Raw genomic sequence first — 26,396 nt, forward strand, 5'->3', positions numbered from 1 at the left:
GACCCCAAGGTACTTGAACTCTTTCACTTGGGGCAATACCTCCTTCCCTACCTGGAGTACGCACTCCATTGGTTTCCTGCTGAGAACCATAGCCTCAGATTTAGAGGTGCTAATCCTTTAGAGGTCAGAAAATTACCATTTAAAATTCCCTTATGTCCATATTTTCCATTAAATCCATTAAAGTGGAAACCATTAAGTAAATAATTGCCATGCAGTGTTTCATGCTGGACTTAAAATAATATTTCGGGTTTAATACAATCGAAGGTCAATCGACAGCATTAGTGACAGTATTGATTACCACAAAAACATAATATTGACATCCCCCTTTTTCCTTAAGAAAAAGGAAATATCTGGGTTACAGTGAGGCACTTACAATGGAAGTGAATGGGTCCAATCCGTAAACGTTAAAATACTCACTGTTTAAAAAGTATAGCCACAAGACAAACAATATGTGTTTTACTGTGTTAAAATAATTTACCATTTCACCAACTTAACAACTTCGCTGCCATGACGATGTAATGCCAACAAGCCCCAAAACCCTAAAATGAATGTAACAACATCGTAACTGAATTCACCCTCCACTGATATGCGCTGTATCGATATGAAATGAAGAACAGACACCTACTTCAAAACGAATCATCATCCACATGCGGTTACACTCGGCGAAACAAATGTACTGGCGTTAGATGAACTGTTTTGGTATTTCTTTTCTACATGCAGCATAAAAAAAAATATTACTTAACAGTTTTGCTCAATCCTGGTCGTATGGAGCTCAAAGACGTAATCATTTTCTAATCTGGAGTACCAAAGAGAAAACACAGGGCGAAAATCCGGAATGTAGGATGGCAGACGTAGTTATTCATAATAACGATTAAAGCCATAGCTGATTGGACAAATTAGTCATGTTTTTTACAAAAGCGCTACCTGACTGGTCTGGTGAACTATAACCCAACGCCTAAAACTAAATTTAACCAATCAGGTATCGCTTTCCTCATAAATATGAATGAGTCTTCCCCTGCCATCCTACGTCTCCGTACGGTGCAGTGCGTGATGACGCAGTGCGTAAGGCGATGGAGCGCTGCAGCCGCATTGTTGTGGGGGGAAGAGATGCGAGTTAGCCTGCTAGCACAGGGGCGCCACATACGGCCAGCGCAATAAGGACCGATAAACAGCCGCGTTAGCATGGTCGAGCTGCTGCTACCGTGAGCGAGTAACTCCGGCTTTTAAATGCGTATTTTTGAATCCCGGAGGCCGTTACGGGTACTTCATATTACCTTTCGATTGCCGCTGATAAGCGGCTCGTGGACGGAAGCGCCTATAACGACACTCGTGTACGGATTAAACATACTGCTGTTCAGTAGGCCACACCGCTGCTGCTTTGAGCTCGGCCTTACTGCCTTTAAAGCGTCAGTTAACGTCGACGGTGAAGGTAGGAACACACCCTATTAACTGCAAATGAGCCTGTGGGATTTTAACACAAATCTACAGCCACAATAGACGTGTGCATTTATGTTTTTGCAATGGTTTTGTTTGACGCCACATTTGCAGGAATATCGGTGGACCCTTTATAACAGCATTAGCTCACTAGCACAGCCGCCAGAAGGCCTAGGATCCCGTGTCTGTCCTTGTTGCTCAGTTGTGTGTGTTTCCTCCAGAGCTGTGTGTTTGGCCTTGTTCCGCCCTGCCCCCCTCAAACAAACAAAAGCCTGGACATAAAAGCCACGGTTGTGATGTGTTACACATCAGTGTCTTTGGTTATATGGGTTAATGTGTCAATGTGTGAACCTCAAGAAGTCATTCAAGGATTTTAATAGAAATAGTATATTATAGTCAATAGTACATTTACAAGATGGGCAGGCACCATAAATATTATTGTATTATTAACTATGTTAGGCTAGTATTGTTTTTAACTAAATAATTAACATGCCAAATGGCGAGACAGCTACAAAATACGTACACGTGCAAGTTTTTTTTTTTTTTTTTCAAGTGTGGGATGTTTGCTTTCAGTTACTTACAGTGATGCAAGTTTTTTTTTTTTCAAGTGTGGGATGTTTGCTTTCAGTTACTTACAGTGATGCAATGTAGTGGAAATGTTGTTATTGGGTTGGTTTCACAGCATGGGTGTGAAATTAATGTGTTACTGTTACCTTTTTATAATTGCATTTTAAAAACACTTGTTGATAATTGTGGTTGTGGGTCAGTTAAAAGTTGATGTTTTTCTTGTGTCGAACTTTAGTTCCTCTGAGGCATTCAGAATGAGGAAGAAGACTCGGCATAATCGTGTAGCCATGCCACAGAGGCCTCCCTCGCCCATTAAACCCTCACGCAACCGTGAGACCTTGACTTACGCTGAGGCCCAGCGTATAGTCGAGCTGGAGATGGATGGACGTGTTCACAGGCTCAGCATTTACGACAAACTGGATGTTATTGACAGTGATGACCCTATAGCTCAGGAGATCATCGAGTGCACCAGCAACAAGGAGAACACGGAAAAGCCACAGCAGGTTCTGGTGCGCTCTGTGCGGCTGCAAAAAAACCAGCAGAAGAAGAGTGCCTCGTTGACGACCGTGCAAGGTTCACCAGCTCAGGGCAGGCTACCGGAGCCAAAGATCCGAACAGTTGAGTATAACCTCCCAGCAGTGCCACGGAGGCCGTCTACATACTATACTTATGTGGAGAAGACACCTGATGAGCTTGATGAGGTGGTTGAGTATGATATGGATGAGGAAGACTATGCATGGCTTGAACTAATCAATGAGAAGAGGAAGAGAGATGGTCACAGCCAGGTCTCTCAGAACGTCTTCGAGTTCCTCATGGACCGCTTTGAGAAGGAGTCTTTTTTTGAGACCCAGGGTAAAGGTGACCCTCAGCCACTTATCGTTGAGGATGCCGTGTGCTGTATCTGCATGGACAGCGAGTGCCAGAACAGTAATGCTATTCTGTTCTGCGAAATGTGCAATCTTGCAGTGCATCAGGAGTGTTACGGCGTCCCCCACATCCCAGAGGGCCAGTGGCTTTGCCGCCATTGCCTGTGTTCACCCACTCAGCTGACGGAGTGTATATTCTGCCCCAATAAGGGCGGTGCCCTTAAGAGAACAGACGATGACCGTTGGGGGCATGTTGTTTGTGCCCTCTGGGTCCCCGAAGTCAGCTTTACCAATACTGTCCTCATCGAGCCCATTGACGGTGTGTCGAACATTCCGCCAGCCCGCTGGAAACTCACCTGTTACCTGTGTAAGAAGAAGGGAGTTGGTGCTTGTATTCAGTGCAGCAAGGCCAACTGTTTCACTGCTTTCCATGTGAGCTGTGCTCAGAAAGCTGGCCTTTACATGAAGATGGAGCCCATCAAAGAGGTTAATGAGTTAGGAGCCACCACGTTCTCTGTAAAGAAAACAGCCTATTGCTGCTCACATACACCTAACGGTTGCATGAGGAGACCCCTTGCTGTATACAAGGACTGCAAACCTAAGAATGGTTTATGTCAGAAGGGTGCTCACAGGAGAAGGAGGGAAAAGGCAAAAGGATGCCAGAAAAAGAAGAATAAAATGCCAGAATCGGAGCCTGTTGATGATGCTCCCACTGTTTCTGGGCCTAGTATTACTCCTAAAAGGTAAATCCTCTGGCATGGGTTTTCTTTTGCATTGGAAAAGGATTATTTTCTACATTAGCCTCCAACAAATGTTTGGGCTATCGCCTGCAATTTTTCACACACAAACTTAAAAGCCTACCTTTTACAAAAATTGGTCAAATGATTTCAGAATCCCTGAAAATAAAGGTGAAAATAAAAAAGAAATATTCCAATTGTTCATAAATGTATTGTTCAGGTTTACAATATTATTATGAATAGATTTTATTTTTTTCAAAATTAAGCATGTAATTCTGGTTCTGTTCAAAACAGAGAAAAACAGAGAAAAACTTATTTTATTTCACTAGATGGCTGTTATTTTAGGAAGAAAAAAAAAAAAGTCCTCCCCCTTCCATCACAAAATGCAGATCGGAAATTTAGGTTGCGCTTTAACACATTTCAGCCCTCACAGATGTGCTAGTCCATAGTCATTGTCTAATTTTCAGTTCATTCACCACCCTCATTGTTTCATCAAATATCTCCACTTCTGAGTGGACTAGAAGCTCAATTTAGGTGTCTTTGGAAAGCAGAGATGCTCCCCTTTGCGATTGATTAATTTAATCATCTGTAGTCAATAACACATATATTTCTGATGATTTGTTTAGCATGCATTTCCTCTGGTCCGCATATTTTGTTCTGGACATCTAAGATCATATAACATTGAATTATTCACACAAGCAAGCTCTCAAACAAGTAGAAAATTGCATTTTAAAAAAAGAAAAATAATGAAAAACTGCCTAAGGTAAAATTAGGGCTGCTAGATTATGGCAAAAATCATAATCACGATTATTTTGGTCAATATTGAGATCACTATTATTTAACACGATTACTCATTGAATTTGGAAACATCACCGTCTTTTTACCAGTGGATTTCCTTGAACTTGAAATGTAAACTGCACTGTGTAGGTGAGGAGGCTATTGTCATGATAATTATTTTGTTACGTATGGTAGTCAAATAAAGGAAAGCCTCCATCACCATCATTTACAGCAGAGGTGCTCACACTTCTATGGAATGAGATCTACATTTTTATAATGTTATTGCAGAAAGATCCACCATGTACAGTAAAGGCTATACATTAACACAATACCAAAACAAATAATAACACAAAATAATGTTAATTTAAGAATAATAGTTTAAAGTTCTTAGTTATTAAAGACTAGTAAACAGTCAGCAATAAAATAACATTAAACAACAGCAATAAATAGAATAGAACAAAAAATAAAAATTAAGAAAATTCTGTGCTTTTTAACAGCTTTAAAAGTTTTTAACAGCAGTATAAATTATTCAAGTAAACATTCAGAATGAAATGCAACATAAAACTACTACTGTCTTCACTGTATGACTATAATACATAAATACTTTCCTAAAGTAAATGTAAGTTGTTTTAAATTAGTTTTAGATATTATTTTGGAAAACAAGCCAAAAAAGACTAATCAAAAACTTATTTTGTTCCAGTGTATAATGGGCTAAGACTACATTCTCCCACATTTATGCTCCCTTCGATCCATCTTTAACTCACAAAAAACAAACTTTCTCTTCTTATTAGAGCTGCATAATGCCGATTTTCATCATAAGATACACACACAGTGAGCGTGACGCATATATTTAGATTTTCTACGTCGCGAGCCATGTTATAATATAGCTGCTGCAATCGCACTTGAGTGATGAGGGTCCCCACACCAGAGTGTGCATCAGCCGGGAGAAGATTCAATCTCTTCCTCGATCACTTCAGGTAACACAGACGTGGCATTGACCACACAGAGAAATGCCAGTTTCTGAGTTTATTTTCATAACCTTCCTCTTTATTTAATCTTTAATAAAGATTGCTTTTAAGAGATAATGCCGTGGTGTTTCATTGCGAAATGGAATGCAGCACAATAATCGTTGTATCTCTTATCTTGTTTACGTAATCATTGGTAGCCAAAATCTTAATTGAAAATAAAATTCTATTAATCGCCCAGCCATGGGTAAAAGCAGATATTATGATTTTAGCTTATTGGGGCTTACAGCAGTAGTGATCGGGGAGTAAGAGACATTTGTATTTGATGTCTCACAGATATCACTTTGTGATTCATTTGAATATCTATTGAACAGTCATATTAGGAAAAAAATAAACTGTAGTCACATTCCTTGAGCTTTCATTTGATTCATTCTATTTATGTGCTATTTCAAAGACTACAAAAGATGGTCATTATTTTTCTGTATCTTTTGTTTTACGTTTTTTTGAAGCTTTGGAATATTCTGTTGAATTTTACATGTTTGTCTGCTTCCAGTTTCAACACAATCCTCAATCAAGTTTCTCTGCAGAAGAAGAAGGTATTTGTGGGACGTGTGCTCAGTTACTGGATGCTCAAGAGGCAGTCAAGAAATGGTGTCCCACTAATAAGGCGCCTACAGACTGCAATACAGATGCAAAAACCACCAGAGCAGGTAAGACTTTAAATCCACCAGATATTAGATGACTCCAGTGATTGATAGCAATTTTGAGTGGAAATTTGTTCGACAGGTGCAGGGGGAGGATGACTATCAAGATTTGACAGAACAGTTAAAGGACTGGAATCGTTTACGGCACGACCTGGAGCGAGCTCGTTTGCTGCTGGAGCTCATTTGCAAGAGAGAGAAGCTAAAGAGGGAGGAGGTACAGTCACTGTCACGTGATGTCAGATGGAAGAGGAATTACTCAAATAATTGTTCAGGGATGTTTTATAAAACCCCTTTCACTGAGGAGAGGAAATTGTGTTGATTTGTTCTCGCGTTGAAGCTCCTTGGATATTTAAAATGTTAAATTGCATGCAGTTTTTTTTTACATCACATAATAGTGATGATATTGCATTTGCATGCAAGTAATCTCACATTTGTTCATTCAATGCATATTTGTGTCAGTTTTTGTAAATGTACATATTTTGGTTTTATTTCTTCAGATGAAAATGCAACAGTCAGTTTTGGATATGCAGCTCACTCCATTTCCTGTCTTGTTGCGAGCGGTGCTTGATCAGCTGCAAGAGAGGGACCAGACAAGAATCTTTGCCCAGCCTGTCAGCATCGAAGAGGTAAGACCCGTCTCATTCTAGTGAGTGTCAAGTCAGCTGTTCTTAATGATGACCTTATGAAACTCAAAATTGTTTCTTTCTTTCTTTGGGATGAAATGTTGTATTTGTGGTCTAATCTCCATAAATACAAACTCTACCATTCAAAAGTTTGGACATACTTGACTGAATTTGTTTCTCATTAACTTAAAAACCTGTTGATATAAAGGCTTATGCTTTAATGCTTGAAATCCATAATACTGAAATTTTGAGACTCTTGTTCCAAGGTCTGTTTTCTCTCTTTGTGTAGGTTTCTGATTATCTAGACCACATCAAGCACCCCATGGACTTCTCTACCATGAGGAAACGCATTGATACCCATGGGTACAACAACCTGGATGAGTTTGAGGATGACTTCAACCTCATTATTTACAACTGCATGAAGTACAATGCCAAGGACACCACCTTCTATCGTGCCGCTTTACGTCTACGAGACCATGGTGGAGTAATCCTCAGGAAGACGAGGCGGGACATTGAGAGGATAGGCTTGGACTTTGCCAGTGGAATGCACCTCACTGAACCTCCTAAGATCGAGCCACCTCCATCATTGTCCTGGGAAGATGGTAAGAACCTACCCATTTCAAGGAGTAATTCACCCAGTGAAATAACAATTCTGTCATTTGCTCATCCTAATGTTGTTTTAAAACGTTTGACTTTCTTGCATGGAATACAAAAGGATATATTTGGCAGAATATTCAGTACAATTTACAAATGGTAACTTGCATTTATGGGAGAGAAAAAAAAATGCAGTAAATGTTGAATGAGAGTCCTTAATGTTCTTCTGCCTTACATCTTTAGTGTTTCACGCTAGAAAGGCATACAGATTTGGAACATGTTTATCATTTCTTTAATTTTCTCTAACGATTTGAGTAAATGACAGAATTTCTGGGTGAACTTTGCCTTTAACTGTCCATTGATTTTTAATTTTTTTTTAGGTTTGTTGTTGAACTATCCTGGAGTTTATTCAGTTTTTTTCTTACAGTTGATAGACTGTTAAACGCATCCAATCGAGAACACATGTCTAAGGAGGAACAGTTGAATAAACTGTTGGAGACACAGGATTCAGTGAGTGCCATGAAGTCATGCCCTTCAAGGAGCAAGCGGCTTAAGTTACTCAAAAGGTCCATCGGTGACCTACGGATGGAAATGAGTCACAAAACTGAGCCCCCTTCTTTGGAGCAGAACAGTCCAAAGGAAGAGGAGAAGACTCCTATTTGTACACCACCGGCCCCAGAGGAAGAAGGTACACTACTGTTTAATCATATGATTTAGTTTACTGTTACAGTAGCTCAAATTCCATTGAACCTCATCATATAATTGTAGCAATAATCAGTGATATTTACAGTGCATCCAGAAAGTATTCACAGCGCTTCACTTTTTCCACATTTTGTTATGTTACAGCCTTATTCCAAAATTGATTCAATTCATTATTTTCCTCAAAATTCTCATAATGACAATGTGAAAGAAGTTTGTTTGAAATCTTTGCAAATTTATTAAAAATAAAAAACGAAAAAAAAAAATGTCCATAAGTATTCACAGCCTTTGCTCAATACTTTGTTGAAGCACCTTTGGCACCAATTACAGCCTCAAGTCTTTTTGTGAATGATGCTACAAGCTTGGCACACCTATTTTTGGGCAGTTTCTCTCATTCTTTGCAGGACCTCAAGCTCCATCAGATTGGATGGGGAGCATCGGTGCACAGCCATTTTCAGATCTCTCCAGAGATGTTCATTCGGATTCAAGTCTGGGCTCTGGCTGGGCCACTCAAGGACATTTACAGAGTTGTCCCGTAGCCACTCCTTTGTAATCTTGGCTGTGTGCTTAGGGTTGTTGTCCTGTTGGAAGATGAACCTTCGCCCCAGTCTGAGGTCCAGAGCGCTCGAGCAGGTTTTCATCAAGGATGTCTCTGTACATTGCTGCATTCATCTTTCCCTCAATCCTGACTAGTCTCCCAGTTCCTGCCACTGAAAAACATCCTAAGAGCATGATGCTGCCACCACCATGCTTCACTCTAGGGATGGTATTGACCAGGTGATGAGTGGTGCCTGGTTTCCTCCGGACATGACGCTTGCCATTCAGGCCAAAGAGCTCAATCTTTGTGTTGTCAGACCAGGCAATTTTGTTTCTCATGGTCGGAGTCCTTCAGGTGCCTTTTGGCAAAGTCCAGACGGTCTGTGATGTGCCTTTTACTGAGGAGAGGCTTCCATCTGACCTGATTGATGGAGTGCTGCAGAGATAGTTGTTCTCCTCTCTCTACAGAGAAATGCTGGAGCTCTGTCAGAGTGACCATTGGGTTCTTGGTCACCTCCCTGATTAAGGCCCTTCTCCCCCGATTGCTCAGTTTGGCAGGGCGGCCAGCTCTAGGAAGAGTCCTGGTTGTTCCAAACTTCCATTTAAGGATGATGGAGTCCACTGTGCTCATTGGGACCTGCAATGCTGCAGAAATGTTTCTGTACCCTTCCCCAGATCTGTGCCTCAATACAATCCTGTCTCAGAGGTCTACAGACAATTTCTTGGAATTCTTGGCTTGGTTTGTGCTCTGACATGCACTGTTAACTGTGGGACCTTATATAGACAGGTGTGTGTGCCTTTCCAAATCATGTCCAATCAATTTAATTTACCACAGGTGAACTCCAAGTTGTAGAAACATCTCAAGGATGATCAGTGGAAACCGGATGCACCTGAGCTCAATTTTGAGTGTCATGGCAAAGACTGTGAATACTTAAGTACATGTGTTTTTTTTATTTTATTTATTTATAAAAAAAATTACATAAATTTGCAAAGATTTCATACAAACTTCTTTCACGTTGTCATTATGGGGTATTGTTTGTAGAATTTTGAGAAAAAAGTGAAGTGAAGTGAAGTGCTGTGCTGTGGAGTGGTGGTGGTGTAGTGGTCTAAGCACATAACTGGTAATCTGGTTATCAGAAGGACGTTGGTTCGAGCCCCACAGCCACCACCATTGTGTCCTTGAGCAAGGCACTTAACTTCAGGTTGCTCCGGGGGGATTGTCCCTGTAATAAGGGTTCTGTAAGTCGCTTTGGATAAAAGCGCCTGCCAAATGCATAAACGTCAATATGAATACTTTCCGGATGCACTTTATATAACTTATTATATATTTCTCAGAACTAATTTCACTTTTCCAAGTCATTTTTGCAATTAGCCATCTGGTCTCAAGGTCAACTTGTATTTGTGAAATGTTTTTTGCATGAAAAGTGTTCATGTTACCTTACTTTATAATTGCTTGATGCTGTATACAGTTTAAGTCAAAGGTTTACATGCACTTTTTTTTTTAACCACTCCACAGATTTAATTTTGGTAAACCATAGTTTTGGCAAGTCGTTAAGTAGTAATTGTTTCAACAATTGTTTATGGACACATTGTTTCACTCTTAATGGACTATTTCACAATTCCAGTGGGTCAGAAGTTTACAAACACTAAGTTAACTGTGCCTTTAAGCAACTTGGAAAATTGCAGAAAACGATGTCAAGCCTTTAGACAATTAGCCAATTAGCTTCTCTGGTAGGTGTACTGAATTGGAGGTGTACCTTCAAACTCCGTGCCTCTTTGCTTGACATCATGGGAAAATCAAAAGAAATCAAACAAAAAAAGTCCGGTTTATCCTTTTGATTAATTTCCAATTGCCTAAAGGTAACACATTCATCTGTACAAACAATAATATGGAAGTATAAACACCATGGGATTATGCAGCCATCATACCGTTCAGGAACGAGACTCGTTCTGTCTCCTAGATATGTACCAGTTTGGTGCCAAAAGTGCAAATCAATCCCAGAACAACAGCAACAGGAGGAAACGGGTAGACCAGTATCTATATCCACCGTAAAGGCTGCTCTGCAAGGAAGAAGCCACTGCTCAAAAACTGCCAGTCAAAAGCCAGCCTACAGTTTGCAAGTGCACATGGGGACTTGTGCACTTGCACAATATCCTCTGGTCTAATGAAACAAAAATGTAACCGTTTGGCCATAATGACCATCGTTATGTTTGGAGGAAAGAGTGAGGTTTGCAGGCCAAAAAAACAGTATCCCAGCCGTGAAGCATGGTGGTGGCAGTGTCATGTTATGGGGGTGCTTTACAGCAGGAGGGACTGGTGCACTTCACAAAATGGATGGCATCATGAGGAAGGAAAATTATGTGGATATATTGAAGCAACATCTCAAAATATCAGTCAGTCGCAAATGGCTCTTCCGAATGGATCGTGACCCCAAGCATACCTCCCAAGTTGTGGATAAATGGCTTAAGGACAACTAGGGCTGGGCGTTAAAACAGTATCAATATTTATCGCGATAAAAAAATCTCCACAATATCAACGTAAGCTTTTGAGTAATTTTCGATATTTAGCCTGTGTTCTACATTTAGACATGCATGCTGCTAAAAACACTAGCAGTTTGTCTGTCTTGTCGTATATTTCCATTAGTGAGCGCTTTCAATTCCTTCCTATGGAAGCCAAGCGTCAAGCTCGCAAGGTGGATTGTAAAATTGACAGCAGCGCGGGGCAAGCGGTTCCCTAGATTTGGGAGTGGCTTTGTGCGGATTTCTTCCGCTTCAGTGGAAACGCAGCCTTGGACTGTATGAAGTTGCTATTGCCCCTGCTACGCAGGTCACCGCGTTCCAGATCTGGACCCCAGATTGATTCCATCTTGACTGCAAGACATCATGACGACGGTTACGCCCTCTCATCGTCTCTAGTGAGCAGCGCGACAAAACGACAGCTAAATCATATCTGATCTTTCTGTGCTGTATTCTTTAATATTTTTCTCTAGCACTGAAACCCACTTCACTGATGCCCTGTCCTAGGCCGCACCCACATCTTCTTTTCCCCACATGTGCGTAAACACGAGGCACGTGTTTCCAGAGCGCCTTTACACATAACGTTTTTTCTTTCTAAATTTAGTTTTTTAATCAGCATGTTCCAAGCCTTTAATAATTGTCAAAAAGATTTCAGTTCTAATTTTGTGAAATTATTATCTCTGACAAGGATGAAAGACAAAACAATTACTAGTCTGTAGCCTAGTCTTTCTCACTTTATTGAAAATAGATAAATGGTCCATTCAGACTTTTACATTTTCAAAAGTTTTTCTCTGGAGATACCCCTGAACCCCCATACAGTATCATTTCTCAGTCACAATGGCATTTATACACCCATACTTGGATATCTGTATGTAAAGAAATATGAAAATAATTTTAATGTAAAAAATATATATATATATCTCTCTCTATCTGTCATTATGACACTAAATTAACATCTTATAACATTCATATCCAACTGCACTCAATTGATACACTAAAAATATTGTAATATTTTTATAGACAATCCCTCAGACACCACTGCATTGATGGTATCTGGGCCCCCAATGCAGTTTTGTAAAGACTTTTTAGGATTTTGTTTTCTCCTTTTTTTGGAAATTCAAAAAAATGTGCAAATGTGATTCAATATCGTGATAAATATCGAATGATATGAAAAAGAATATCGTGATAATATTTTTCTCTATATCGCCCAGCCCTAAGAACAACAAAGTCAAGGCATTTGAGTGGCCATCTCAAAGCCCTGACCTCAATCCGATAGAAAATTTGTAGGCAGAACTGGAAATGCGTGTGCAAGCAAGGAAGCGTACATACCTGACACAGTTATACCAGTTATGTCTGGAGGAATGGGCCATAATTCTAGCAATTTATTGTGAGAAGCTTGTGGGAGGCTCCCCAAAATGTTTGACCCAAGTTAAACAATTTAAAGGCAATGCTTCCAAATACTATGTGAGTGTATGTAAACTTTTGACCCACCAGGAATGTGATGAAAGAAATAAAAGCTGAACTAAATAATTCTCTCTACTATTATTCTGATATTTCAAATTCATAAAATATAGTGCCTAAGACAGGGAAAGTTTTCTACGATTAAATGTCAGGAATTGTGAAAAACTGAGTTTAAATGTATTTGTCTAAGGTGTATGTAAACTTCTGAATTCAACAGTATGGACAATTTTGTATGGTTATTTTTTCATTAATTAAACATACAAGTTGTAAAGCAAAATTTGAAAAAGTAAACATTGAAAACCTTCACAATGGATTTGTAATAACCAGTTAATCTGTTTTTTACAGGTGACAAGTCATTACCCCCAAAACTGGAGCCTTCAGATTGTGTACAACTTCTGACAAACTCAGAAAGTCCCTCTGAACCTCCTACTCTGAAACCTGTCGACTCCAGCCCTGAAACGTGGCTGAAAAAGGTCAAATTTGATGGGGAGATGCTTTCTACCTCACTTTTAAATGCATTCTCCCCTAATGTTCTGCCCTCTGAAAATAATATGTTTGCTACCTCCACTGTTAACGAACCAGCAAATACAGTCAACCGACGGACGGCTGTGCTGTTCCGGAAGTCAAAGAGTCCACAGAAGGGGCCAAAAATGAGTGAATCCCCAGTAGACTGCCCTCAGCTGGGCTCTAAGACCTTTCTGTCAGTAGTCCTACCTCGCCTCGAAACCCTACTCCAGCACAGGAAGAGGACGCGTAGTGCGAGCGGAGACAGTCAGGATGAAGAGGAGGATGAGTGTCCAATCAAACGCTTGGATACTGGTAAACACTAAAGCAGGAATCAACCATTGCGGTTGACTTAGTGATGCAGAAATGTATTTGATTTTGAGAAAAACATGTGCATGTGTGCTTGCAGGATTGTCTAATGGCTTTTTGGAGCCGAAGAAAGGGCTAACTGTCGGTAGACAGTCAGAGCCTCGCCGTCGCTGTGCTTCAGAGTCCAGCATCTCCTCCAGCGGTAGTGGAAGTGCCCAGGAAAACACAAGGTGGGAATATGCACCTGAAATATTATAGAGTAATGCAGCATTCCCTACAAAATTGTGTTTTACAGTGGGGGGGCCTGTGGTAAAAAATAGACACACATATGCTGGTTCAAATCATGCATTACAAACAATACTATAGATGACAAAATAAACGCAGTAACGCATGCAATTAATAAAAAATGTTAAACGCATTAATAATTCTTAATTGCGTTTAATGCATGTACCAATTTTCACATGAGATCCTGATATTTTATTCAGCGCTGTGTGAATTCTAAACACTGTTTGGAATAGGGCGGAACCTTTGCAATGTGTCTGGTGCGGACATACATGATGTACACACCTGAAACTCACAACAGCGATTGCGTGCCAAACATCAAGTGATTGACAAAAGATCTCCCACAAAACTAACCCAAATAGAACTTAAGATAAAAATAAAATAATTTGCATCCTTTTTAAGTTGAAATTTTACCACCGAACAATGGCAAATCTTAAATGTCACCTACAAGACAGACACTCTATATGGTACTGATGGGGGACCGCTGCACAGTTTGTTGTTCTACCGTGGAGGGTCTGTTGACTATCCTCTAGGTTAAATCATTTAAACTTTTGTACCCATTGCTGCGGAGCTTTCGAAGCATCAGCTAATGATTACTGTACAATTTGGATGAAGCACCATTACGTTGGCATTGCCAGCACTAAAAGCAGAACAAGATGTTGGTGAAATGGCCTTCTACCAAACTACTCTTACTATTTCTGTTATGCATAGATATGACAGAAGCAGTAAGTGTACACAGATACCATCTGCAGCACTTTTCATGCAGAGCGTTTAAGAGATTTAATGCACATTGCAATGAATATGCAACCTATGTGGCGTCTAATTATTTTAATTAGAAAACCTACAACTTAGACTTTGGGAAATGTTTAATGTTACTTGAATTGGTGCTATTTTAGTGCATTCCTATTTTATAGTGTGGAAGCATTTTTTGTTAAATGGTAATAAAATTGTTACTTTTTTTTGCTTTTTTAAAAAAGGCAAAGTATATGGAGTCAAATTTCAGCTCTTTCAAAATCTGTGATTAATCGCGATTAACGAAAAAACTTTCCAGTATGCGAGTAATCACAATTAAAGTTATTAACCGACAGCACTAATTTGAATGCTTTAAGAGTTTGTTTTATTGTTTTGTTTTTTATTTAACCTGTTAATACGCATTTCCCCACATGCAGTGGTGACGTCACTGGGCTGTTAATATATAATTTACCATCTATAAATGTAATGAATGTTAACAAATTATACTTCTTGTCTAAGGGTTCAACATTGATATCCAATCTCTGTTTCATGATAGCAATGCTACAGAAACAGCAATTTAGTTATTTGTGCCAGGTGTACAAACGAAAACATGCAATATCAAAACGGGACTTCAAACCTTTATGAAAACGCTATCACCGGATGAATCCAGTTCGCCACACTTGGGTCAATTGTCCATGTCAAGAGTTCATTGAAAAACATCCAATAGCACCTTTTGTCCATAAAAGTGATAAATCTGAGAAATATTGAAATATTCTCTATTGTTTACATGATACCTCGCCTGAAAGAATTACCCTTCGTCATCGTTCTTCAACAAACTATGCAATCTGAGCAGCATTCATGTTGAAAAACTGTATATGATCTTATATATTAGAGTCCCGTAAACAAAATGAGCCTGTCTCCAGAGTCTATTTTTAAAAATGTGACGTAGTTTTATTCATAATTGCTGAGAAGTGTAGTCTGATTTTGTGTCGTCTTGAAATGCGGAGCCTTAATTTTACTCTGTGTACCGGCAGCGATTTTCAGATATAAAAGCTTGCAGGAACCAAATTTTTGGTTAGATCATCTTCAAATTTGAAACGTAACTTCTTTAGGCTTGTGGCTTTGAGAACACTGTATTTCTGGGTTGTCTTGGCACATCTATTATTGTTTTTTTAGATTATAAAAACATGTTCAGTACAAAATATTTCCATTACTATAAACTTCAGCTTCTCTAACTTCAAAAAAAATAACAACATATTTTAATTCTTTGGAAATAAAGCCCAAAGTGTCTTCTTTCAAAATATACTACAACTGTGTCCATACTCCAAAGGGTTCAGTAAATACAACCATTTAAGTTCAGGTATGTCATTTTCATGGTTTGTGCTCAAAAAGGGGGTGCTTATCAACAGGTTAAATTATATATTACTTATTGCCATAAAAATGGTTGTGACTCTTTTAACTCCTTGTTGTCATATTAGGGCTGCAGGATTATCATATTTGTCAATTATCTCCCTTGATATTTTAATTGTAATTTCATATTTGTTATTCCTATTAATAGAATTTACTTTAAACGTTTTGTGTATGGACAACTGCCATATACTTTATTTAGGCTAAACATCTAAAACAAGCTGAGGACGGTGTTCTTGTCAGGCATAAAACATATATCAGACTGCACTTAACTCATTCTTTAGGACTTTTACTGATAGATGTGGAATCTGTTTGTAGAATTCTAGAGAAAATTCTGCAGATTTCCATACATTCCCTGCCTTTTTTGTTTGTATATATTGAGTAGTTGAGCTAATTTGATAATTCCATCAGCAGCCATTAAGAACATGGTTCTTATTTTCTTATTACTCATTTTTAATTTTAAAATTACTCTATTACCATATTTAGATCCATTCTGCAACTCCATTCTGTTTTTTTAAACAAAATCAACCAGGAAATGCCAAGAAAAAGTCTGATTCTGTCTGGACCGATCTCTTGATTCCTGATTCCATTCATTCGGACTCTGATTAGTTACAATCATCAATGTTGCAAAAAACAAAACAAACATGCATTGTAAAAAGAGAATTAAGAGATGACTGGAGTATACTAAATAGATTTTTGTAATTTACACTTTACAAAACATAAATATTGCAATTGATAAAAAATGCAATATTTGTTTTTCACATTTCACAATATGTGATATTCAGTGTTTTTGAGGTTTAATTTGTTGATGAATTTTAAACCACTCTTTTTGTATCTTATCCAGTGATGTCAGTCATGTAAGGAGCGTCAAAGGGAAGCTGGCGATGGCAAGACGAAATACGACAGACGATAAAAAAGAGTTGGTCAATTACGTGGAAACGGGGAACATTTCCAAATCCAGTAAGATGGCAGCAGGTGAGCGTCCAGCTTTTAGTGGGTGAGATTTGGGTGTGTGGGTTTTTACACCAGCCCCATCCTTCAGTTCAGTGCAATGGGTCAGCTGCGTTACATAGAAGACCCATTCCGGCAGCTGCTTTGGTGTCCCGTCAGCTTGTTGAAGCTTGCTGTCCTTTCTTTTGCCTGCTTTGGCACTGACCTGCTCTTCATGGCTTTGTCTAACACAATAAAATACCTCTGCTTACTGCTTTACTGTCTGCATGTGTGAAACCCTCATGTTTTTATAGTCATCACGTCACTTTGAGTAGTTGCTGCTAATGTTCGCTTGCTAACATGGCACTTTAAAGGAAGTTTACCCAAAAATGAAAACCATCATTCTCTTCCATAAGGGTAAGTAAATGATGACAGAATTTTTGAGTGAACAATTCCTTTAAATGTAATTTCATCCTAAATTTCTAATTTCAAATTCCTTAAAGCTTTCTCCTTTATTGCCCATCACTGCTGAGTGAAATCTTTTGGCGTGCCACGTGCTTTCCCAGAAATAGTAAGCTTAATGCTGCATTCTGACTCGCAAGCATGAGTGGGCTCTTTAGTCACATGATTTATTTGGCATTTTCAAACCACATGTGATCCACAATATAATCTATGTTAGCCTGTTTGATATTATGAACTTTTTTTTTTTATTTTTTGGAAATTGGTTTCCAACTTTTTTTTTTGCAAATATCATGAGGCGCAAAGGTGTCAGATAAATGGCTCGCCATGCTTCCGTTAAAGAAATGATCTTTTGCTGCCGACTGCTGATTGGCCAAATACTGCCGTGGCTCTTGAGGTGTTCTGCGCCAATTTTTTATTTTTATTTTTTTTTACGGTGAACCCCTCGTAACTTTCCATTATTCCTACTTTCATAGAGATTGACAGCAGCAATATTTGGATGCCTGCTAACACTACACCACTAAATCTGGAGCCCCTTAAACTAGTTTGGGCCAAACTTAGTGGATATCCTTCCTATCCTGCCTTGGTGAGTGTGCATGTGTGCATGCCCTTCACGGACTGGTTCTCCTCCTTTTCCTCTTCATTATTTCATGCATCATTCTTTTCAGTGGCTAACACTAAACCATAACATTACTTGCCAGGTGATACAACCAGGATGTGTATACATTTGTGTGTGTATGTAAGCGAGTCTGTGTGTGTTCCCTGTGTCATGTGGCAACCATTTCCAACGATTTATACATTAGTAGGAACAGGTAGATACTGGGTTACCACCAGGTCAGGCCTTTCGGGATGTGTGTTAGAAGATTAGCGTTGTGTTGTTGATGGCCTCTCTGCCCACCTGTAGATCATAGATCCTCAGATGCCTCGACCGGGTTGCCAACTCAACGGCGAGTTCATTCCCACCCCTCCACGGGACGTGCTCAGGGTCGGAGAGCTGATGCAGTTCAGGTCCAAGGAGAAACTCTTCCTCGTCCGCTTCTTCGACAGCAAACGCAACTGGTGAGAAGTCATATTAGAAGTATTCAAAAATTCATACAGCGAGAATGAAATGTTAACGATCAATTAAAGGGAAATTTCATCCAAAAATTTTCATTTTGTCATCATTTACTTACTCATGTTGTTCCAAACCCATATGTGAAACACACTGCTTTACTTCCATACAATGAAAGTGAATATTGACTGCGGCTGTCTTTCTTTCATGGAAGAAAGTCATACAGGTTTGGAAAAGGAGGGGTGATTTAAATGATGACAGAATGTTTATTTTTGGGGCAACTATTCCTATTAACTATTACTCTTATTTTCAGTAGACATTAGTATTTTAGTCATAGCAATACCCTGGAAATCTTCTGCACAAGTATCAGGATGTGTCATAGAACAGAAAGAGATACAAATCAGATACATGTCCTAAACAGGCTTGACATGATAAAGCAAAAGTAAAAAAATGGTCTTCAGTGTTAATCTGAGGTTTTATGCTAACCAACTGCATTAAGACATTTTGTCTGTCTTTTAGTTTTGAGTTCTGTTGCATCTCACTGGGTTACCCACCTATACTGTGAATTCTCATTAGTCAAAAATCTTGCTCCATATAGCTGTATTGTAAGTCTAATAAAAATGTTCCTATTGGCAGTGATTTTGTTGTTCCATGCAGCATTTCAGTTTTGACTATAGAGCGCATCATTCTGGTTCTGGAAATAAAAATCCCATAAATGTTTTCCATAGACAATGTGATTTTTAATGATGACTAAAAACTGTAAAGAGAGACTTATCACGAGTTAAGTTCAACAGCATTTGTGACAATGTTGATTACCACAAAACATGATTTTAGTGTGATTTAAAATAACTTGCTAACCTTTTCTTTGTAAAGTTATATCCAATTAACAACTTCGTTGCCATGACAACCTAGCGTCGTAGACCATAAACGACCATTCAAAATGACAATTTAAACTGCTCAAATAATATACAAGGTTTAACAGAAGAACTAATGTAAGTGCTTTTATAAAATGAACAGTTTCACATTTCTGCCTTTTTTAGACCCTCCAAAAATTTGCCCCATTCACTTCCATTGTAAGTTCCTCACAAGCAGTGTTTCCACTATCAGGCCAAATGAGGGCATGCTAGTGCGTGTCAGTGCCAGTTGCATTCCCACTGTCACTTCTGGGACTTCATGCTGCCTCGGGCTTATTTGGAGCTAATGGCCTTTGGCCGCTGATTACCCTTGGGCCAAACAAGACCAACTAGGGATTGAGGCGGGGTCAATGTCAAGCATTGAACGGTACAGCGCAGAACGGAACATGTTTTAGTTAAAAAAAAAATTGCAGACGCCGTACCAATCCGTAAAGACAAACAAAATAGTACTTTCCATTGTTTGAGATCATTGACTGTTAGTGGAGAGACCAAGGCAGTTACAGTCGGTGAGTTGTCAATGCTAACTTATCTTGCTAGCTAGCTGACGTTTACAAATGATATATATACTCTAAATTATAGATAACGTGATACCTCAGCTTGAGCTTCCCTTTTGCTTGTGAAATGGGTGGGGTGTGTGACGTGGCACCAGAGCAAATGTATTAAGGTCAGTTTTTAGGGCAATGCTGCAGGGCTATTGGCCCTATGGAGGGAACGCAGGTTGATTTTGTTCTCGCAGCTCGAAGTCCGAGACTATTGGCACAAGCTGACCAGTTGATGGCCCTGGCTCGCACTGGCCCGATTGTAGAAAAGCAGCTACGTTACCTCAATTTTTGCTTTTTTTAAAGAAAAGGAGGGATGAGTCTGAATAATTGAATGTGGTAAACAACATTATGCCACAAATTCTGTCAATTAAGCCTAACTTGTATTGAACCTGGTGTATTCCCTTCATAGTGGAATTCCTGGTGAAGAACTACATTACTAATGAAGAGAGAGGATCCACCAATCATAGAATTGCGGAAAACAAAGCATGCCAAACAAGCTTTGCAATACTCGCCAATAGCATACAGTGCATCCGGAAAGTATTCACAGTGCTTCACTTTTTCCACATTTTGTTGTTACAGCCTTATTCCAAAATGGATTAAATTCATAATTTTCCTCAAAATCCTACAAACAATACCCCATTATGACAACATGAATATAACAGGTATAATATGAAACAAGTTTGTTTTAAATCTTTGCAAATTTATTAAAAATAAAAAACGAAAAAGAAAAAAGAATCACATGTACATATGTATTCACAGCCTTTGCTCAATACTTTTGTTGAAGAACCTTTGGCACCAATTACAGCCTCAAGTCTTTTTGTGTATGATGCTACAAGCTTGGCACACCTATTTTTGGGCAGTTTCTCTCATTCTTCTTTGCAGGACCTCTCAAGCTCCATCAGGTTGGATGGATCTCTCCAGAGATGTTCAATCGGGTTCAAGTCTGGGCTCTGGCTGGGCCACTCAAGAACATTCACAGAGTTGTCCCGTAGCAACTCCTTTGTTATCTTGGCTGTGTGTGTAGGGTCGTTGTCCTGTTGGAAGATGAACCTTCACCCCAGTCTGAAGTCCAGAGCGCTCTGGAGCAGGTTTTCATCAAGAATGTCTCTGTACGTTGCTGCATTCTTCTTTCCCTCAATCCTGACTAGTCTCCCAGTTCCTGCTGCAGAAAAACATCCCCACAGCATGATGCTGCCACCACCATGCTTCACTGTAGGGATGGTATTGGCCAGGTGATGAGCGGTACCTGGTTTCCTCCAGACATGTCGCTTGCCATTCAGGCCAAAGAATTCAATCTTTGTTTCATCATACAAGAGAATTTTGTTTCTCATGGTCTGAGAGTCCTTCAGGTGCCTTTTGGCAAACTCCAGGCGGGCTGTCATGTGCCTTTTACTGAGGTGTGGCTTCTGTCTGGCCACTCTACCATACAGGCCTGATTGGTGGAGTGCTGCAGAGATAGTTGTTCTTCTGGAAGGTTCTCCTCTCTCCACAGAGAAATGCTTGAGCTCTGTCAGAGTGACCATCGGATTCTTGGTCACCTCCCTGACTAAGGCCCTTCTCCCCCGATTGCTCAGTTTGGCAGGGCGGCCAGCTCTAGGAAGAGTCCTGGTTGTTCCAAACTTCCATTTAAGGATGATGGAGTCCACTGTGCTCATTGGGACCTGCAATGCTGCAGAAATGTTTCTGTACCCTTCCCCAGATCTGTTCCTCAATACAATCCTGTCTCTGATGTCTACAGACAATTCCTTGGACTTCATGGCTTGGTTTGTGCTCTGACATGCAATGTTAACTGTGGGACAGGTGTGTGTGCCTTTCCAAATCATGTCCAATCAACTGAATTTACCACAGGTGGACTCCAATCAAGTTGTAGCAACATCTCAAGGATGATCAGTGGAAACCGGATGCACCTGAGCTCAATTTTGAGTGTCATAGCAAAGGCTGTGAATACTTATGTACATGTGAGTTTTTTTTAATAAATATGCGAAGATTTCAAACAAACTTTGGGTTATTGTTTGTAGAATTTTGAGAAAAATAATGAATTTAATCTATTTTGGAATAAGGCTGTAACAACAAAATGTGGAAAAAGTGAAGCGCTGTGAATACTTTCCGGATGCACTGTAGATACTTGTGTGTCTGCAGAAATAAATGGGTGTTTCACAATCACTGGGCCTTTTTCAACCACTTTACACAATTTGCCTACTACATTGAGATTCCCTAATGTCTTTGGATAGTTGAAAAACATCATCCTGGTTTAGAAACGTCCACTGATTACTACATTGAGATTCCCTACTTTCAATTGATAGTTGAAAAACAGTTATTCCAGTTTGAAATGCCCACAGATTGGGAAATGCCCTTTGTTGTTTCACGGAGACCTGTGCTTCATAACATAAGGAAAAATTCCTTCCAGAACCAAGATGGGTAAAGTGGGCTGGCACTGTTGCACTCTTATCAACAGAAAAATTACTTGACTATAGAAAATTGCAACATTGCACCTGGTAAGGATATGGTGTAATAGGTCCTGCTTCTGTTGCTGTTTTAAAATAACCCTTACTCTTCAATTTCCCTCAGGCAATGGCTTCCTAAATCCAAGATGGTACCATTTGGGATTGACAAGACCTTAGACAAAAGTAAAATGTTGGAAGGCAGAACGTCAAGTATTCGTAAAGCTGTGCAAAGCGCCTTCAACAGTGCCATGAACCACTTGAGCCTTGTCCAGGACTTAGGCGCTGGAGATTAACCCTTGTTCAAGGGGTCATTGTAAGGGTTTCGTCAAGCCCCGATGTTTACCCATTGCTATGCTTGCATATCAAACTGGCCATGTCTACCGAGGCCCCCCCTCCCTCCCAACTCTGTTAGGAGCTGATAAGCTTCTCAACAGACGAATGTGAGAGCACCTTCACCTCTCCTATAATGTGCTGCAAGACTGCTGTGAACTCGCACACTGCCATCAACTTTCTTTTACACTTCCATCACCATCCACGAAAACCCCTCGTGTTTAACTCTGGCTGTAAATAAAAGTCATCCTAAATTATCCAACACTAATTTATTACTATTGTTTTGGTTTGTACCACACATGACCACCTGGAAGATTTCTACTCCAAGGTAATTTCTCAAGCGCACTGAGGCGCGAACCCATCTGGTGCTACATCACGTGCAAAGCCTTGATTTTTCCTTACTAGAGACTTGGAAGGGGCTGTCGCACTTACTGTATCAAAATTTTGTTGTTTTTGCCTCGCTTTTTTTATGGTTAAGTTATTGTAATTTGCCAATGCAAGCTTCTTTTCCTTGGCATTAACATGTTATCTACTTTTTTATATAAAAAATATTCTTATGGGACACAACTAAGTGATGTTTGTAAATATTTATATATAGCTATGAAATTATATACATGTAATATTTTAGAGTGGTAAAAATTTAATTGGAGAAGAGGAAAACAACAGTAGCGATGAAAGCCAGAAGTGCGTCACTCATGCAAAACCAAAAATTTTGCTGCCCCATTTTTTTGGGTTTTTAATATCTAGAATGTTATCCCTGGGTTTCACATTAGTTTGTGTGAATGTTTGACAAACAGATAGTTGAATAAAAAAAATCCCCAAGTTTTACTGTGCTCTCTGGAACTGTATTTGTAAGTCTGCATAAAGATGTGCCTGTACAATTGTGTTGTATTAGGACAAAGTATGCAAAAACTTTATTCATAGTAGGCATATTTTGGTGGAAGCTGTGTTTGCCCATTTTTGCTTTGTGTGTGGGTGTTTTAATCATAACCATCTGTTGTGATTTTTTTTTTAACTGTGTGTCTCTCTCCAGTATGGATTCGGGGTAGCATTCTGGGTTAAAACACTTTTTGTATGAATGTCTTGTACTTATATTGACTGGTACTGTTGTGTCTTTTCTCTGGGAGGATCACATTATAGCCAATGATAGTGAGTGCTGGCGCGATCCAGTATTTTTTAAGTACAAAGAAAATAAACCCTTAAAAAAAATCACTGCTGGTGCAGTTTTTTGTTTTCTAATGGGAAATGTATCCCTTAAAACGAGGGTCTGACCAATAAGTTTGCTCAACAATGTAATAAGCCACTCACTAGATGGAGCTCTTGAAACGAGCACAGTGTTTTGAGTTTGAGCTGATGGTCATGCTAAGGTAGGCCCTGTAAGATACCCAGCACTACCAAAAGATTTGACAGAATGTGACCGTAAAATATCTCTTCCAAACTTATAATCTTTGAGCAAGGTCAGCATTGTCGGTTGTAAAGTAGATTAAAGAGTCATTTTATTCTGGATCAGCACAACCTGTTCCAGAAGTGTCTGGCATGCCATCCAACAAGCACTGCTGTGCAATCTCTTTATGCGGCTTCGGTCTTCCACATATTGTCCCTTTCTTTCGACCATTATTAATGTGTCTGTTTATCCCAGTTTCCACATCCCCGCTGGTGGGCTACAGCACATCTTCCACAGCAATGTAGTAAAAAAATCCACAACAGAATTAGCCTCTGTCTGTTTCGCAATCAGGGGAAGCTCCATCTAAAATGCCTTTTAAGTGTTTGTGATTAAATTAGGCTAGAACAGTCACTAAACAAAGTCCACTTTGTTTCTATTTTACACAGTATATTGTTAAATATTTAAATGTATTAATAAAGGAGTCAGGGTCGTCTTGTTAATTAGTATTGTTAAAGGTCTCTTGGACAAAGTTTCCCTAACATTTGTAATTAAGGAAGCTGGTAAAGAATATAACAGTTTATCTCAAAACAAAGCCTGACAAAGTGATCAGGATCTTGAAGGGTTTTATTTTTATTGTTCTTAGTATTTTTATTTAAAGGAATGTTCCAGGTTCAATGCACGTTAAGCATGATCAACAGCATTTGTTGCATGACATTATTGATATTGATTTGTTTGTTTACAATCGCTATTACAGTAAGGCACTGGAAATTGTCTGAGTCCTTTCACATTCAAATACTGGGTTTCAGAAGTAAAGCCACAAGATGTAATTATTATGCATGTTTATATGACTACTGTGATAAAATCTCATTCTACATGATTTTAGACTCTAGCATATTAAAATCGCTTGCAGGGTTTACTGGAACTGCATCATGGCAATGAAGTTGTAATATTGGATATAACTTTAAACAGATATGGTTAGTAAGCAATTTTAAAATCATGTTAACACTATATTGTTGCTATACTTTAAAACAGTGTTTATGTTTGTGAATTCACTTCCATTGTATGTGCCTTTGTTGCTGCCATTTTCGTTTTTTTTTTTTTTGTGCTAATCAACATTATGCTACAGATGCAGAGATATCACTGAAAAAAAGTGTTCAAATCAATGGCTCAGTCTCGTGTAAGTTCCAGAATGGCCAAAATCGCTTACAGCACCATTAACTTGTATTTGAAATTGATGCTGAACATTCTGTTGGTCATGCCATTATCTGTTATTTCAAAACAAATATAATAGCTCTTTCAGCTTTTTTCAGTCTTAAATTGTTGTTCTGTTCAGATGATGGAAAGGGTTTGCATTTTGCAATCTCTATTGAAATGTGTAAGAGAAATCTCACATGGAAGCAAGCCACACTTGTGCCTATGTGTCACTATACATTTAAATTAGAGTGATCCGCTGAGAAGAGGCTACTGCTGACTTCTCATTACAAGTGAATTTTCAGATGGGACATATGTGAAGAATATTGTACATCAAGTCTTGTTATTTGAATATTTGTATATAAATGAGTATATCTTATATCAATGTTCATTGATTCCTTGTAGTGATGCGCCAGCAAGAGAAATGTACAAATCTGTCATCAAGCACACTGTCCCAGCATCCCTACCATGGAAACCCAGATGTGAAGAGCAGACCTGCACTTCTCAGAGCTTCCAGGGTCTCCAGAGTTAAGAAGTCGCAGGCGAAAGCGAGACGCGTGATCCAAGACCTGAGAATCAGTGCTGTGTCCTAGGTTACCAAGCTCAAGCCTGCAATGTCTAAAAAAGGAAAAGGGCTCTCTGTCCTGAGTGCTGTTTCTTCCATACATCGTTGTGGTATAGAAAAGAACACCGTGTATCTGAATTTATAAGCACATTTCTTTCCATTTTTTTAGGAAAGCTTTTATTTGAGGTCCACATGTTCTAGTCTGCAAAGAGAAGGATCAAGGTATTTGTTCTGCAGGTTCATATACAGAAGTGCAGAGACATTTTTTTTGTGCTCCTCAAAACCATCAAGTTATAGATTAATGCCTCTGAAGAACTGAATCTAAATAAATATTAAAGACCATCAAAAAAAAAAGTGTAATCAGTCATTTATTTAGCTGCATCAAACTGAGCTTCTGAAAAACCAACTAAACTAAAAAAAAAGAAACATTCGGTTAAAATAAAATGGCTTTACGAACCTTTGCAATATAGTGCTCAATTTGTCTTCAATGGCTTCACATAAGGTTTATTTATATCTGCCATAATATATTTGACCTTTAAGAGATTTTATATCACCTTAAGTTGTTACCGAAGCTGAAACGGTAAAGTGTAGATAGTTTTGTAAACTTCAATCCTTTTAACATCGTATGAAGGTGATTTGAACTTGGTTAAATGACATACACATATTTAATTTGGTTACAAAAACATTTTAAAATACATTCTCCTGTTATTGAATGAAATGTTTCTCCTTCCTTACGTTTGGTCAGGTTTTTAATGTGCAATGTTTCTACTATGGTACAATGTAATTTCAATGTGTATCAGTGTAATGATATTAGCAGACGTATCATGGGCCAAAAACAACAGCAGAACAATATCCTTGTGTGCCTCTAGAC

The 26,396-nt window shown here is 39.0% G+C and overlaps 1 protein-coding gene across 4 annotated transcripts; it reads left to right on the top strand.

Moving 5' to 3' along the window:
- The first annotated feature begins 1,078 nt into the window (after window positions 1–1,078).
- Window positions 1,079–25,832, top strand: LOC127638391 (bromodomain-containing protein 1-like). 4 transcript variants are annotated; one of them, XM_052119888.1, is made up of 13 exons: window positions 1,079–1,429; window positions 2,237–3,610; window positions 5,900–6,056; window positions 6,133–6,264; window positions 6,548–6,676; window positions 6,963–7,275; window positions 7,695–7,955; window positions 12,827–13,300; window positions 13,395–13,524; window positions 16,560–16,690; window positions 17,581–17,690; window positions 18,009–18,163; window positions 25,366–25,832. In XM_052119888.1, the coding sequence occupies exons 2-13, from the start codon at window positions 2,256–2,258 to the stop codon at window positions 25,490–25,492; spliced, it is 3,474 nt and encodes a 1,157-aa protein (XP_051975848.1). In that variant the 5' UTR covers window positions 1,079–1,429; window positions 2,237–2,255; the 3' UTR covers window positions 25,493–25,832. The 4 variants fall into 4 exon arrangements, with proteins under 4 accessions (XP_051975848.1, XP_051975847.1, XP_051975850.1 ...); XM_052119887.1 differs by lacking the exon at window positions 25,366–25,832 and adding an exon at window positions 22,180–24,252; XM_052119890.1 differs by lacking the exon at window positions 17,581–17,690 and having other exon boundaries at window positions 25,366–25,497.
- The last annotated feature ends 564 nt before the right edge of the window (window positions 25,833–26,396 follow it).

The sequence above is a fragment of the Xyrauchen texanus genome, chromosome 46 (assembly GCF_025860055.1).
Source record: "Xyrauchen texanus isolate HMW12.3.18 chromosome 46, RBS_HiC_50CHRs, whole genome shotgun sequence".
NCBI lineage: Eukaryota > Metazoa > Chordata > Actinopteri > Cypriniformes > Catostomidae > Xyrauchen > Xyrauchen texanus.

Bases quoted from the DNA above. Each gene is read 5' to 3' on its own strand.
- LOC127638391 (XM_052119887.1), top strand. From the start codon at position 2,256: ATGAGGAAGAAGACTCGGCATAATCGTGTAGCCATGCCACAGAGGCCT. The intron at 6,677-6,962 runs GTAAGACCCGTC...CTCTTTGTGTAG, and splicing joins AGCCTGTCAGCATCGAAGAG to GTTTCTGATTATCTAGACCA. The intron at 13,525-16,559 runs GTGGGAATATGC...TATCTTATCCAG, and splicing joins AGTGCCCAGGAAAACACAAG to TGATGTCAGTCATGTAAGGA.